A 12,425-nucleotide genomic window follows, 5' to 3' on the forward strand; every position below is an offset into this window, starting at 1 on the left:
GGGAGGAGACTGGGGATTGATTTGGAGCCTGTTGGGTCACTGAGTGTTTCACAAACAAGCGCCCTCAGCTTCAGGATTCAGAGTGCAAGTTCTGGATACTCACTTTTCTTTTTAATTTTAGCTTTCTTTCTTTTTTCTCTCTTTTTTCTTTTTCTTTCTTTCTTTCTTTCTTTCTTTCTTTCTTTCTTTCTTTCTTTTTTTTAAGTTTCACTCTGTAGTCCAAGCTGGGCTGTAATTCACTTATGTAATCCAGGGTGGATTCGAACTCATATCAATCCCTCTGCCTCAGCAATGCTGAGGTCAGAATGAATGCTGAGGTCACAGACTTGAACCACTGAGACTTAGGACTTGTTTCTTTCCACCAAAGGCCCCGGAAAGGGATTTCGCTTGCCAGGAAGTTTTATCTGAGAGGTTCGGACTCTCCGCAATGGCTTCAGGGTAACTTCTTGGATCCTCCACGTTTCCGAATCCTAGTGAAGACAGGTGGACCAGACTGGGGACATGGACCTATCAGCTGGGCTCTCTGTGCTGCCGCTGCTGCTGCTGTGGTCCATGGCCCCGCAGGCGCGGCCGCAGCGTAAGTGCGGGAGGGGAAAGTGGGGGGTGTGGGACACAAAACCGAAAGTGATTTTTCTTGTTGCACGGAGTTTGTCACTGCAGAGTGCCAACGCCTCCCTCTGCTGTCCCCCATCCAGCTCTCCAGATGCAGACCCCCAGGGGACATCTGCCACACAGCTAGCTTTTCTAGCTACCCCAGGGCACATTTCTCCCCTGCTCTGGCCGGGTGGGGTGTCGCCATCTAAGCAAAGGTGAGGGGGTCACGTTGATAGAGCTGAGCCTGCGGTTTGTTTTAATTGTGAGTTGCGCTATCCGACCTCGCCTACTCACCCGGGATCTGAAGTTTTTCACCAAGAACGGCCACAGTTGTCTTTTTGGCGTTTTCTCTTCCTAACGCGGAGAAAGACTCCTGTTTGCCCTGTCAGCGCTGGAGGTGCTGGGTGGCACCCCACCCCCTGTATTACTTTTTGGTGAGAGGAGGTGAAGGTCACTTGGAGTGGCAGGCATGGAGGACGTTTCCTCTCGCTTGGAAATTGTTCTTTCATCTTGAAAGGTTGTCTTTTTTATTACAAATGGGTGTAATAGTGTAAACAAAGATTTGAGGGCAGAAGCCAGGGCTCTTATGATTGGTAGCAACTTCCCAATTAAGAAGTCCAGAGGTGACGGAACAAATCTATTCATTGTGGCCATATTGGGGAGATCAGTGGCCCAGAATGAGTCCATCTTCAGGGTCCTGACACGACGTTTAGGTTTAAACAGAAAGCAAAACATTCCTTTCGATGGACAGCTCTGGATCCTACAACGGAGTCCATACATTGTTCATTGTTAGGACATTACACAACATTTTTTTTTCTGCCTCAGTGTGCTGCCTTGACGTCATAAGATAATTAATTACCCTCATGTGGGGGTGGAGTGGGGTGTGGAGGGGTTCCTGTCCTGAGGCTTTGATACTCGTGTAATACAAGGGGACTTCAGGTTTGGGACAATATGATCTTTGTGTTTTAAGACTTGGAAGCAGGTGAGATAGGCTAAGAAAAGAGTTTAGGAGTCTGAAGACAGGAAGGCCACTGAGCTAGGCTTCCAAACCCTCTCACTCACTGAGGGTGGGGGGAGGGGCCAGGGTCTTTTGGCAGAGTCACTTTCTGGACACCTGCAGGACCAGAGCAGTGGTTCTCAGCCTTCCTAATGCTGCAGCCCTTAAATACAGTTCCTCAGGTTACAGTGACCCCCAACCACAAAATTATCATCATCATTATTGCATCATTATTGTTTGTTTGTTTGTTTTTCTTTTTCGAAACAGGCTTTCTCTAGGTAACAATGCTAGCTGTCCTAAAACTCGCTCTTGTAGACCAGGGTGGAACTCACAGAGATGCTCCTGCCTCCACCTCCTGAGTGCTGGGATTAAAGGAGCGTGCCACCAACACCCGGCCACAAAATTATTTTCGTTGCTACTTCTTCACTATAATTTTGCTCCTGCTGTGAATCCTAGTGTAAACATCTGGTGTGGAGAATCTGCTATTGGATCCCCTGAAAGGCTGGTTCGACCCCAAGGAGTCTTGACAGGCAGATTGAGAACCACTTTGCTAGAGGCCCTTGTTCAGCTGGGCTTTGCTGATTTGCAAATTAACAAAAGATTAGCAGGCTTTTTCTAAAGAATGCCAAAGTGCTACTTAATCCCCTTTATAACATTTGAATCTGTGATCCTTTTTGACTAGTTATGTACTGGGAAGCAGCAGTTATTGCTAGTTCGCTGACTCTCCGCTTGGATCTTTCCTCAGACTGAAAAACAAGTGAAGAGACTCAAATCCGACCTTGCTTTATTTCCACACACCCCCTGCCGTGGGGGTGTCTCTCTCTGTAGTTCAGGATGGCCTGGAATTCACCTGTGCACACCAGGATGGCCTCAAAGCTGAGACAATTCTCCTGCCTCAGCCTCCAGAATATTAGGGTTAAAAGAGCGAGTGAGCCCCCTACTCCAGGTCAACAAGCATTTGTGAAGCGCTGACCCCATGCCGGGTGCCATTCTAAGTACTAAGGTTCAACCTTGCTCAAGGCTGCTCTGGAACTGAGAGAAACTGGGGAAAGCCCCACGGGGAGAGCTCTGGAACTGAGAGAAACTGGGGAAAGCCCCACCGGGAGAGTTGCCGTCAGCTCCTTTTCCTGGAACTCCTTCTGTTTGCTGTCCTGAGTTCTGTGTCAACACAGTCGCCAGCGTTTCTCGGCCAACATCTACACGTGGAAATGCTCAGACATGGAAGTAGAGAAAACTCACTACCTCCCGCTCGTTAGGGCTTTCATCTTTACAAATCGAGCAGCAACTCCTGAGCTTGGCCCCCCACAGTTGGAGAAACCCAAGGTCTTTCCAGAATCTGGGTTTCCAGGTAACCCCTCTACTCAAGTGGGGGACATCAAGATGGGCAGAGTAAGAGCTAAGGCCAGAGCAGCTAGGGTTGTGCTGGGAAGGGAACTGTATAACTCTACAAGGTGGCCTCTCTCAGCTTCTAGCAGGCGGGCGCTGACCCAGGGGTGTGGAACCTCTGCCTTCTGATCCTGCTTGCTGCCCATTCTGAAAGCCGGCTTGCTTACTTCCCCAGGGTCCCATTCTCTGTACTACTTCTTCATGGGTGCCTCCGAGCCAGACCTTGGGCTGCCCTTATTTGAGGCTCTGGGCTACGTGGACAACCAACTCTTCGTGTCCTACAATCATGAGAGTCGCCGTGCGGAGCCCCGGGCCCCGTGGGTCTTGGATCAAACCTCAAGCCAGCTGTGGCTGCAGCTGAGTCAGAGCCTGAAAGGCTGGGATTACATGTTCTTTGTGGACTTCTGGACTATCATAGACAACTATAACCACAGTAAGGGTACGTGGAGAGGGGAGTCACCCCCCCCCCATGGCAGTCAGAGTGAGCACAGCCCTGTTTCGCTACCTTGAAGTAGACAACGGTGGGTGTGAGACCCTGGGGAAGGGCACAGAAGAGGGCGACAGTTGTCTGTCTCCGATCATTCTATACTTGGGGAGGGTGGAGACCAAACCCCCTTCTTTGTTTTCAGTCACGAAGGTGGGAGTGGTGTCCGAGTCCCACATCCTGCAGGTGGTCCTGGGCTGTGAGGTGCACGAAGACAACACCACCAGCAGCTTCTGGAAGTATGGGTTCGATGGGCAGGACCACCTTGAATTCTGCCCCAAGACGCTGGAGTGGAGAGCAGCAGAACCAGGGGCCTGGGCCACCAAGGCGGAGTGGGAAGAGCACAATCTCGGGGCCAGGAAGAACAAGGACTACCTGGAGAAGGACTGTCCTGAGCAACTGAAGCAGTTCCTGGAGTTGGGGAGAGGGCTTCTGGGGCAGCAAGGTATGAGGACCCCTACCCCGGCCCCAAGCTCTGGAGTGGGGGTAGAGGGGAATCCAGGGTACCAGGCCAAGGTGTCAGTCACTCCCGAGTTTTGAAAGTACTTTCTCTGTCTCATACTTTCTCAGTCTTAAGATTTCCATATTCCCATTTTATTCATTTCCTTTATTTTTCTTTAGACAAGATCTCACTTTGTAGCCCAGACTGACTGACTCAATACATAACCCAGTCTAGGCTCAAACTCGAAGAAAACCCCTGCCTCAGCTTTCCATGCTCTAGGATTATAATCATAACCCACACCTGGCCTATGCCGGCCTGCCTTTTTGTCGTCGTCGTTGTTGTTTGTCTGTTTGCTGCTGTTTTGGTTCTTTAGATAGTCTCTCACACTATCTAAAGACACTAGGTAGTCTAGACTGGCCTACATCTCACTGTTTAGGCCAGACTAGCCACAGACGCAGCAATTTTCCTGCCCCAGCTTCCCAAATCCTTGATTTCAAAGCACGAACCACCATTTAGGATGGAGGTTTCGCTTCATACTGAGGTGTTAACACAACTATGAACCCAAACTTAGTTTCTTCATGCATGTGGCTTAAAAGGGAGCATCGGTACCCTTCCCGTGATGTAGCCACAAAGCCTGTATATATTTATTATGTTTTTAAGAATACAGAAATATCAATTATCAGATGAAAGTACCAAATATGGCAACCCATCTGAGCAGCAAAATCTTTTTTGTTTTTAATTGATTGCTGGGAATTGAACTCAGGACCTTTGGAAGAGCAGGCAATCCTCTCAACCTCTGAGCCATCTCCCCAGCCCCCCACCCGCCCTTTTTAAAGCCTACAGCACCTGGTATTCCCAGGCGGTCTCCCATCCAAGTACTAACCAGGCCCGACCCTGCTTAGCTTCCGAGATCAGACAAGATCGGGCACCTTCAGGATGGTATGGCCAAAGATGTGAGCAGCAACATCCTTAAGGAGTTAAAGATTATTCCCCAAATCTAGTCAGTCTCACTGATGGCTCCCTACTTACAAAGGTCCTTTTCTACAAGAATGCTTAGTAGGCTGAACCAGATGTACTGAGGGTCCAAGCCTAATGTGTGTCACAGAAAGAGAAATGTCGCCTGCCTGGTCAGAGGGCTTGGGCAGCTGCCGGTGTTAACGGGGAGCAGACAGAAGCGACTGTTCTCCGCATGGCCCTTCATTAGCATTAGTTTTTGAAGCCATTTCCAGGATACCAAGCATCTCCTCCAGCTGGCTTTTCTGAGAAGGGTGTGCTCTTCCTACCCACAAGAGAAAGTGACATTTTCAGTCCTCCTGCCCAGGGTAAAACAAGCCCCTCTCCTTCCTCTCTCCCTCAAGTGCCTCCTTTGGTGAAGGTGACTCATCACTGGACCTCTGCCGGGGCCTTTCTAAGGTGCCGGGCTCTGAACTTCTCCCCCCAGAATATCACGATGAGGTGGCTGAAGGATGACCAGCCACTGGATGCCAAGACCCTCACCCCTGAGGATGTGCTTCCTAATGGGGACGGCACCTATCAAAGCCAGGTGACCTTGGCTGTGGCCCCTGGTGATGAGACAAGGTTCACCTGTCAAGTGGACCATCCAGGCTTCGACCAGCCCCTCACTGTCGCCTGGGGTAAGGATGGGCATGCAGGGCAGTGATCATCTGTTGTAGAGCTGATCCCCTTGGCTCTGAGCCACAGGTCTGCTCTGGGCTGGGATGTGGCAGTAGTGGGCGTGAATTTGCATTTGTCATTTTAGAGCCCTTGCCGTCTCGGGCCCTGATTATTGGAGTCATCAGTGGGACCGCCATTGGTGTCCTCTTCCTTGTTGGGGCTTTGTTCCTGTTCTTAAGGAAAAGGAAGGCTTCGGGTGAGTAGGAGCATGGGGGAAGTGTCATGGTACTTCTTCCTCCAGGACATGTACTTCTGCAGAAAATGAGGCTTCTATAGGAAGCCAACCCTCTTTACTTTCTTTGCTCTGAGAGTTCCAGAATGGCCCTGGGGATGTTTTGTGTTATTTTGTTTTCCCCAGATTGGAAGTTCCTAACTCAGGAAAAGCCTTCTAGGCACCTACTATTTTACAGGTGTTATTTAAGGCAGAGTCAGGGAGTCGAGCTTGAGAAAGCCACTAGGTGAGTCTCCAAACCCAAATCTACTGTGGAAAGGAACTTATGACCAGTAGATGCAGCTAAAGAGGACCCAGAGAATGAAATGATTTAGAATGTCACTCTAAGAAATGCCCAGATTACATCCAGAAAGGCCGTGGAAAACAGCTGTGGTAGTTTGTGACCCTAATCTTAGCACAAGGATTGCCCGCAGTTGAAGGGTTGTGAGACTCTCTCTTAGAATGCACACACACAGAGAACAACAATGCTGAGTAAGAGAGTGTATTACTGACCCTTGTCCCCGACTTTGTGTGTACCTCATTCACAAATTGCCCACCCCCACTCCAGCTCTGAGTATCTATAGCATTGGAAAAAGAGATGGAGACAGAAGCCAGCCAGATCTGTGGAACACTACACTGTGATGCCTGAGGAGCTAGTGAAGTCACAAAAGCAGAAGGGAACAATGTCTGTGTTAGCGGAAGATTGTGAGGGGTGAGGGAGGTGACAAAGAGAGCGGTTAGACAGCTACTGAAACAGTGTCTACTAAAAATGGAGAGATAACCATTTCTGAACTGCAGTGGAGTCCCTGGATTCCACGGTCAGGGGTGGAGGAGGTAGAAAGGGACAAGACAATGTGATGCGTGGCCAGTAATTCCTCTCCCTGGGTCTCTTGTCTTCCCAAAAGAAACCATGGGCGACTATGTTTTAGCAGAGTGTGAATGACCTTCAGCCTGCAGTCCCATGAAGGGAGGAAACTCAGCCGAAGACGTAGAGGAAGCACACTTGCTCCTTTCTAGAACACAGTTGGACCTAATACACAGAAACTGCCTGAGGAGCTCTGCTCTTAGCTTTCCCTGTTCACTTTCTGAAGATGATTCCCCCAGTCAAGTCTTTGAGTTCCCGAACAACGCTCCAGATGCAACCTCTCTCTCCAGAAGGGTCTCGTGAATCTCCAGCATCCTTCGTTTTCTCCATCCATCTGGATTCCATATGTGTACTTCTTAAAAGGGCTCTCTAAATCTGAGGATACACGGTTCATTTTCACATCTGAAGAAGCTATGACTCTTCATCCTGGGATGCACCCTCATACTTGTGCCAGAATTTTGCACATGTATCCTAGAATCCAGATCGACTGTCCTTTGAGCCTCTCCACCTGTTACCTAGTGATTCCTCTGTCACCAAGCTCTGACTTCTCTGACACTGGAGTCTTCTATGGGTCATCAATACAGCTGTGAAGGCTACACACTGTACAACCCAAGGAGGCACCCTCTGAGAAAATATAGATGTCTGTGTGCACAATGATTGCTGTGTGTTTGTGTTTACAAAGGTGTTGAATAGGTTTTCAGAGATTCATATCAGATGCATATGTGATACGATGCCGGTGAAGTACCTGCTCTCCGTGTCCTGATAAGAGACATCATGGGTGATTATAGTAATAAAGTGTGGCTTACATTTGTGAAGAAGAGCTCGGAATTATCCTCTGATCACCTGCTAAGCATAAACCACGCTTGGAAGTCCCAATGTTTTTATGCAGTAGAAATTATTATCTGCGCCAACATCCCTTTTCTTTAGTTTTTCATTTTAGATTGTGGAGAATACAGTGGCTCACAGCTCTTTGATGCTCCCCGTGTACTGGAATGGTTGCATGAAGTGAGTGGAGAATGAAATCGACTCTTTTCTTCTCTCCTGCGGTTTCTTTTCCTTGAGGTTGACGCACATGATGAGAAATAGCTTCCAGCATTCTCCAACCCTCAGCTACCATTTCAGTCTCCTGTGTCCTCTGGTCTCCGGCCTTAGTTCAGTTAAAACCTTAGCTAATCTGTCTGGTGTCCTTGAAGCTGATGCCTCTGGAATCAGAACCTTCAAGTGACTGCCCTGGCAGCCAATAATATGTCAATCTATCTCATCTTAAGGAAGTAAAATGGAAGCTGGCAGGTGTCCTGGAGAATGCCAGGAGTTGCTGGGGTCCTGATGCTCATTCCTACTTATGCACATTAAAAACAACAACAACGACAACAAAAATGTGATCCAACTAGACAACTTAGAAATTGCTAGATTGCAGAACAAAGGGTCATCTGTTCATTTTCCAAAGTCAAGCCTTGTGTTTGCCTTGCGTTTGTATAAGTATGCCTATCTGTCTTCACATGTGTGCTCACATATGTGAACATGTGTGTGGGCACATGTCTGCATCCAGAAGGCATGTGTTCAGTGTCCTCCAATTCACACATTTGCCTGCATGACTATGCTATAAATTCCATCTTAAAGACCAAGTGCCCCAGAACAATAGCTATAGTTATTTTTAATGAAGACTGAATAATGAGACTGACTTCAACTTTTGATTGTTGTTGTTGTTTTGTTTGTTTGTTTTGTTTCTGTTTTTATTTTTATTTTTTTTTTACCTTTGGCTTATTTTCTGTTTGTGAAAGCTAAGTAGAAGAAAACAGCAAAGTTTGATAGATAAACTTAGAGCTATCATTTCCTCAATGCGTTACAAACTCTTCTAGCATCTGGTATATTGCCACGGTATCATTCCCATCATAATGTGTGCAACTAATAAACTCATGATTTGGTGAATATGCCATTTTTTATATTGTACTACACAGCTTTATTGAGATTCTTGCCCATCTTATGGATGTAGTTAACTCATATCAGTTTAAGGATATTAGTATCACTTCTAATTCTGCCTTTTTGTTGTTGTTTGGTTTGGCTTAATTTTTAAGTTGGACACCACATAGTCCAGGATAGCATCAAACTCCCTCTGGGGCTCAGGCGTGCCTTAAATTACACCTACTGTAATTGGGTACAGACAGGTACTTTTTCTTCACGTTTTATAGAATACTTTCCCCTTTCCCCGCACTGTGATAGCTAGCTAGATGCTTTTCCTTTGCTGTAAGGACATTATCATCTGAGTTGTAAGCACGTGTTTATCTGCAAGATCGACTGAAACACTGTGAATTATTTCTCTCTAAATATCACTTTGTTCATAATAGAATGCCACGAGGCGTCCTCCGCCTCCTTAGGGAAATGTTAAGTAAAAACTGGTATAAGAATTAGACCGCTGCACAAATGACGCATTTGCATTTCGATGTGTTTCTTAGGGTCATTTCTGCCCTTTTCATAAAATTTTAGGGGCTGCGTTAGAAGAATTAAGACTTACCTTTCAAATCTTCCTCCACCTGTGGTTAAACGGTTACATACCGCGGTAGGTTGGAGGAAGGCTGACACCTGGCGGCTAATTTCAATACATCACAGTTGGTTGTTAAGAAGTTGAGGACAAAAACATATCCCTAAGGGACACTGTTGGATTAGGGCTGATGGAAGCAGCAGCTGTTGTCCAGAAAAACACCAGGTATGTAAGGCAGCACCTGGGATGTGGATTCAGGGACATCAGAGTCCAGCATATCCTCAGCCATACTGTGAGTTGGAGGCCACAAAAAACTTTCTTAAAAGAACAAATAACAATGTGTGTGTGTGTGTTTGTCTGTGTTTCTGTGTCTGTGTAGAAGGTATTTTTTAAAGAGAAAGTGCATGAAAATTATAGGACACAGAATTATGTACTAGATACTGGAAATACTGGTATGGTGAACAGAAGGCAAACAAGAAGCCAGTGGCCTTCATCAGTGATAGGCGCCTTCTGGGAGGCCCACCCTGGTACCACTTCCTCTCAAGTGTGGTGATGAGAAAGAGAACTAGCTCTTTCCTGTCTCTCAGCACGGCTCATGCTGCAATCCCTGGCATATCTCAAAGTGAAAGGTTGCACGCACGGTGCCAAATTTTGTCATAATGCTACTTTTTAGTCAATACCTTTATTTTTTTTTTTAATTTAATGATGACTATTAGGCCACTCGGAACAGCTCTAAGCATGAAAGGTACGTGGACAGACAGACAGACACCTGAAATTTAAAGCTTCCTGAGTGTTTTAGAGCATGGCTTGTTTGTGCTTTCATGACTAATCCCAGCTCTTTCGCATACAGAACATAGATGCAATGTTTCAGGACTCAGGCAGCCGATGTTTAGAAATCATGGGTGCTTTGGCATACGCATCCATTTAGGTACGACTGGACATCACCTGGCCATGCGTGCTGATCGCTCATCCTTGCTGTTTCTTATTAACCGTCCAATGTAGAGTAAGAGAAAAAACGGTGTTTTGAGGAAAATCTTCTCTGCTCCCCTCCCCATTTTCCTGAATATGAATTTTCAGTGTGAGTAACATCTTTTGGGGAATAAAGGTTTTCTAAAAATAATTCCTTTTCTGTATTGAAAATCAAACCCAAAGCCTCACACATGCCAAGCAAGTGTTCTCCCACTCCCCCAAGGCTTTATAAAATTAACATTTTATGTAACTTTACCTAAATCCTAGATGCCAGGCTGTTCTCACTGCTACTTCCTCTAGAGAGTTCTATGAGGAAGGGTTTTTTGGCAACTTTAGCTTTTATTTCAATTCTATGAAAATAAGAGCCTAGAGATGAGTCAGCTTGCTGTTTGGAATTTCTGGTTAACAGCTAGAAAATGACCGTGCTGGAATTTTAATTCAGCTCCTAACCACTACAATACTTATCTCCAAGCCAAGAACGCTGTTGCCATTTCTTGCCAAATTACAGAAGGCATTGCCAGTGCTACCTGGCAGCAGACCTCTGATGTCTTCGACAGCAAGGAATAAATATGCTGTACCTTTTCAAAATTAACCAGAACCCTGGGAACTTATCAGAAAATTTCCATGTTTTAAAAATGTGTTTTAAATTCATTCTTAGCTGGGGCTCCTGGTTTAAGGTATTTGTAGTGGGGGTGGATAATAAGAGGAAATAAAAACCTTTGATTTGGTCAGAAGGCTTTATCTATTTTAGAAGTGTAACCCATGATATTTAATTTCAGACTTTATTCTCTCTTTGTGATTATTTTGCCTGTACTAGTGGCACCCATGGAAATCAGAAAAGGGTGTCAGATTCCTGGAACTGGAGTTTTGGGAGGTTGTGAGCTACCATGTGTGTGCGGTGAACCAAACCTGGGACCTCTGGGAGAGTATCAAATCAAATACTCTTAATTTCTGAGCCATCTCTCCTACCTCATTGTTAAAAATATTTGGAAGTCCAAAACCGACAATAAACTCACATTAAGACATAATGTTGCCTGCTCTTCCATCTTTTGAAAAAAACGAGATTAGCCTTGTTTTGACAGCACTAATCTTATCACAGGTGTCACTAGGTCCCTGTAGGCTTTGTAATGACCTTAATCAACTATTAGCCCTGCACTCTAATTCCCAGATCTAGAAAGCATGTCTTTTCAGAAACTGAGAAAGCCATGCCGTCGTTAGTAAAGGTTGGAAGGGAAACAAAAATGGAACCAAGACACATCGGAAGGACACAGCAGGTAAAGGGCAACCGATACCGGAAATTTATCCTTTTGTACAGTCTTTATTTAAAAGGGGGGTGGGGAGCGAGGTCACTAGGTGTCTGACTCGAGATGGGGAATATGAAGTCTCCAATTAGGAGGTTCAATTTGAGAGGCTTTGTCCATGTTTTTGTCTTCACAAACAAAGTCGTCAGGAACAGGCTTAAGCTTTACCAGTGAGGGGTGTTGTTGGCATATTTAATTCACCGTTTTGGATATTTTACGGGCTTCCGCACGAAGCAACCATCGACTAATTTAATAGTAAAATAAAAACAAACATGAAATGGGGATATCTGCTTTGCGTAATAGCCCCTACAAGGCTTTCATTTCGCGCAAAAAATGATGAAAAACAAAATTGAGTATTTTCCGCGAGACTGGAACCGGTTCGTCATGGACACAGCGCGGAAAATAGCTGGGGTTTTCTGGCCAATCATAACCTTCAGATTGTAATGGCTCATCCTGTTTGCTCCACCCCCTTTCGAGGGTTTGATTCGAAAACCCCGCCTAACGCCTGTGGTTTTCAATCAGGTCCGCCAGGGCTCTATTTAAAGGGAAGCTTGGCCGCTGCTTGCTTTATTCTGTTCCTGCAACCATGTCTGGTCGTGGTAAAGGAGGCAAAGGCCTGGGCAAAGGCGGCGCCAAGCGCCACCGCAAGGTCCTGCGCGACAACATCCAGGGCATCACCAAGCCCGCCATCCGCCGCCTGGCCCGGCGCGGAGGAGTCAAGCGCATCTCCGGCCTCATCTACGAGGAGACCCGCGGGGTGCTGAAGGTGTTCCTGGAGAACGTGATCCGCGACGCCGTCACCTACACGGAGCACGCCAAGCGCAAGACCGTCACGGCCATGGACGTGGTCTACGCGCTCAAGCGCCAGGGCCGCACCCTCTACGGCTTCGGCGGTTAAGCCGTTGTTTCATTTCCTCTCTGTCGCAAAAGGCCCTTTTCAGGGCCACCCACAAACTCAACAAAGAGCTATTGCACGCTTTACGATCTTCTAGACAAAGGGTGGACGGACGACGCGGGTTACCT

General features: G+C 46.7%; 2 protein-coding genes and 1 non-coding gene across 5 annotated transcripts; 2 read left to right on the top strand and 1 right to left on the bottom strand.

Annotated features, from left to right (window-relative positions):
- The first annotated feature begins 282 nt into the window (after positions 1–282).
- Hfe (homeostatic iron regulator) lies at positions 283–7,310 on the top strand. Of its 3 annotated transcripts, none has more exons than XM_050142606.1 (6): positions 283–577; positions 3,153–3,416; positions 3,607–3,906; positions 5,262–5,537; positions 5,663–5,773; positions 6,694–7,310. In XM_050142606.1, exons 1-6 carry the CDS (start codon positions 502–504, stop codon positions 6,729–6,731), a joined length of 1,065 nt encoding a protein of 354 aa, XP_049998563.1. In that variant the 5' UTR covers positions 283–501; the 3' UTR covers positions 6,732–7,310. The 3 variants fall into 3 exon arrangements, with proteins under 3 accessions (XP_049998563.1, XP_049998564.1, XP_049998562.1); XM_050142607.1 differs by lacking the exon at positions 283–577 and adding an exon at positions 593–809; XM_050142605.1 differs by lacking the exon at positions 283–577 and adding an exon at positions 1,485–2,939.
- LOC126501886 (5S ribosomal RNA) lies at positions 4,738–4,856 on the bottom strand. Its single transcript, XR_007591819.1, has one exon. It is a non-coding gene; the product is annotated as a 5S ribosomal RNA (ribosomal RNA).
- A 4,678-nt stretch (positions 7,311–11,988) lies between the features above and the next one.
- On the top strand, positions 11,989–12,332 carry LOC126501825 (histone H4). The gene has a single exon (XM_050142682.1). It carries the CDS (start codon positions 11,989–11,991, stop codon positions 12,298–12,300), a length of 312 nt encoding a protein of 103 aa, XP_049998639.1. The 3' UTR covers positions 12,301–12,332.
- Positions 12,333–12,425: the final 93 nt, after the last annotated feature.

This window comes from Alexandromys fortis, unplaced genomic scaffold, assembly GCF_014885135.2.
Source record: "Alexandromys fortis isolate MF-2015 unplaced genomic scaffold, M_Fortis_MF-2015_v1.1 scaffold_5, whole genome shotgun sequence".
NCBI classification, from domain to species: Eukaryota; Metazoa; Chordata; class Mammalia; order Rodentia; family Cricetidae; genus Alexandromys; species Alexandromys fortis.

Excerpts from the sequence above, each read along its gene's own strand:
- Hfe (XM_050142605.1), top strand. The coding sequence starts at position 2,810 with ATGGAAGTAGAGAAAACTCACTACCTCCCGCTCGTTAGGGCTTTCATC. Across the intron at positions 2,940-3,152 it reads TCCAGAATCTGGGTTTCCAG|GGTCCCATTCTCTGTACTAC; the intron begins GTAACCCCTCTA and ends TTACTTCCCCAG. Across the intron at positions 3,907-5,261 it reads AGGGCTTCTGGGGCAGCAAG|TGCCTCCTTTGGTGAAGGTG; the intron begins GTATGAGGACCC and ends CTCTCCCTCAAG.
- LOC126501825 (XM_050142682.1), top strand. The coding sequence starts at position 11,989 with ATGTCTGGTCGTGGTAAAGGAGGCAAAGGCCTGGGCAAAGGCGGCGCC.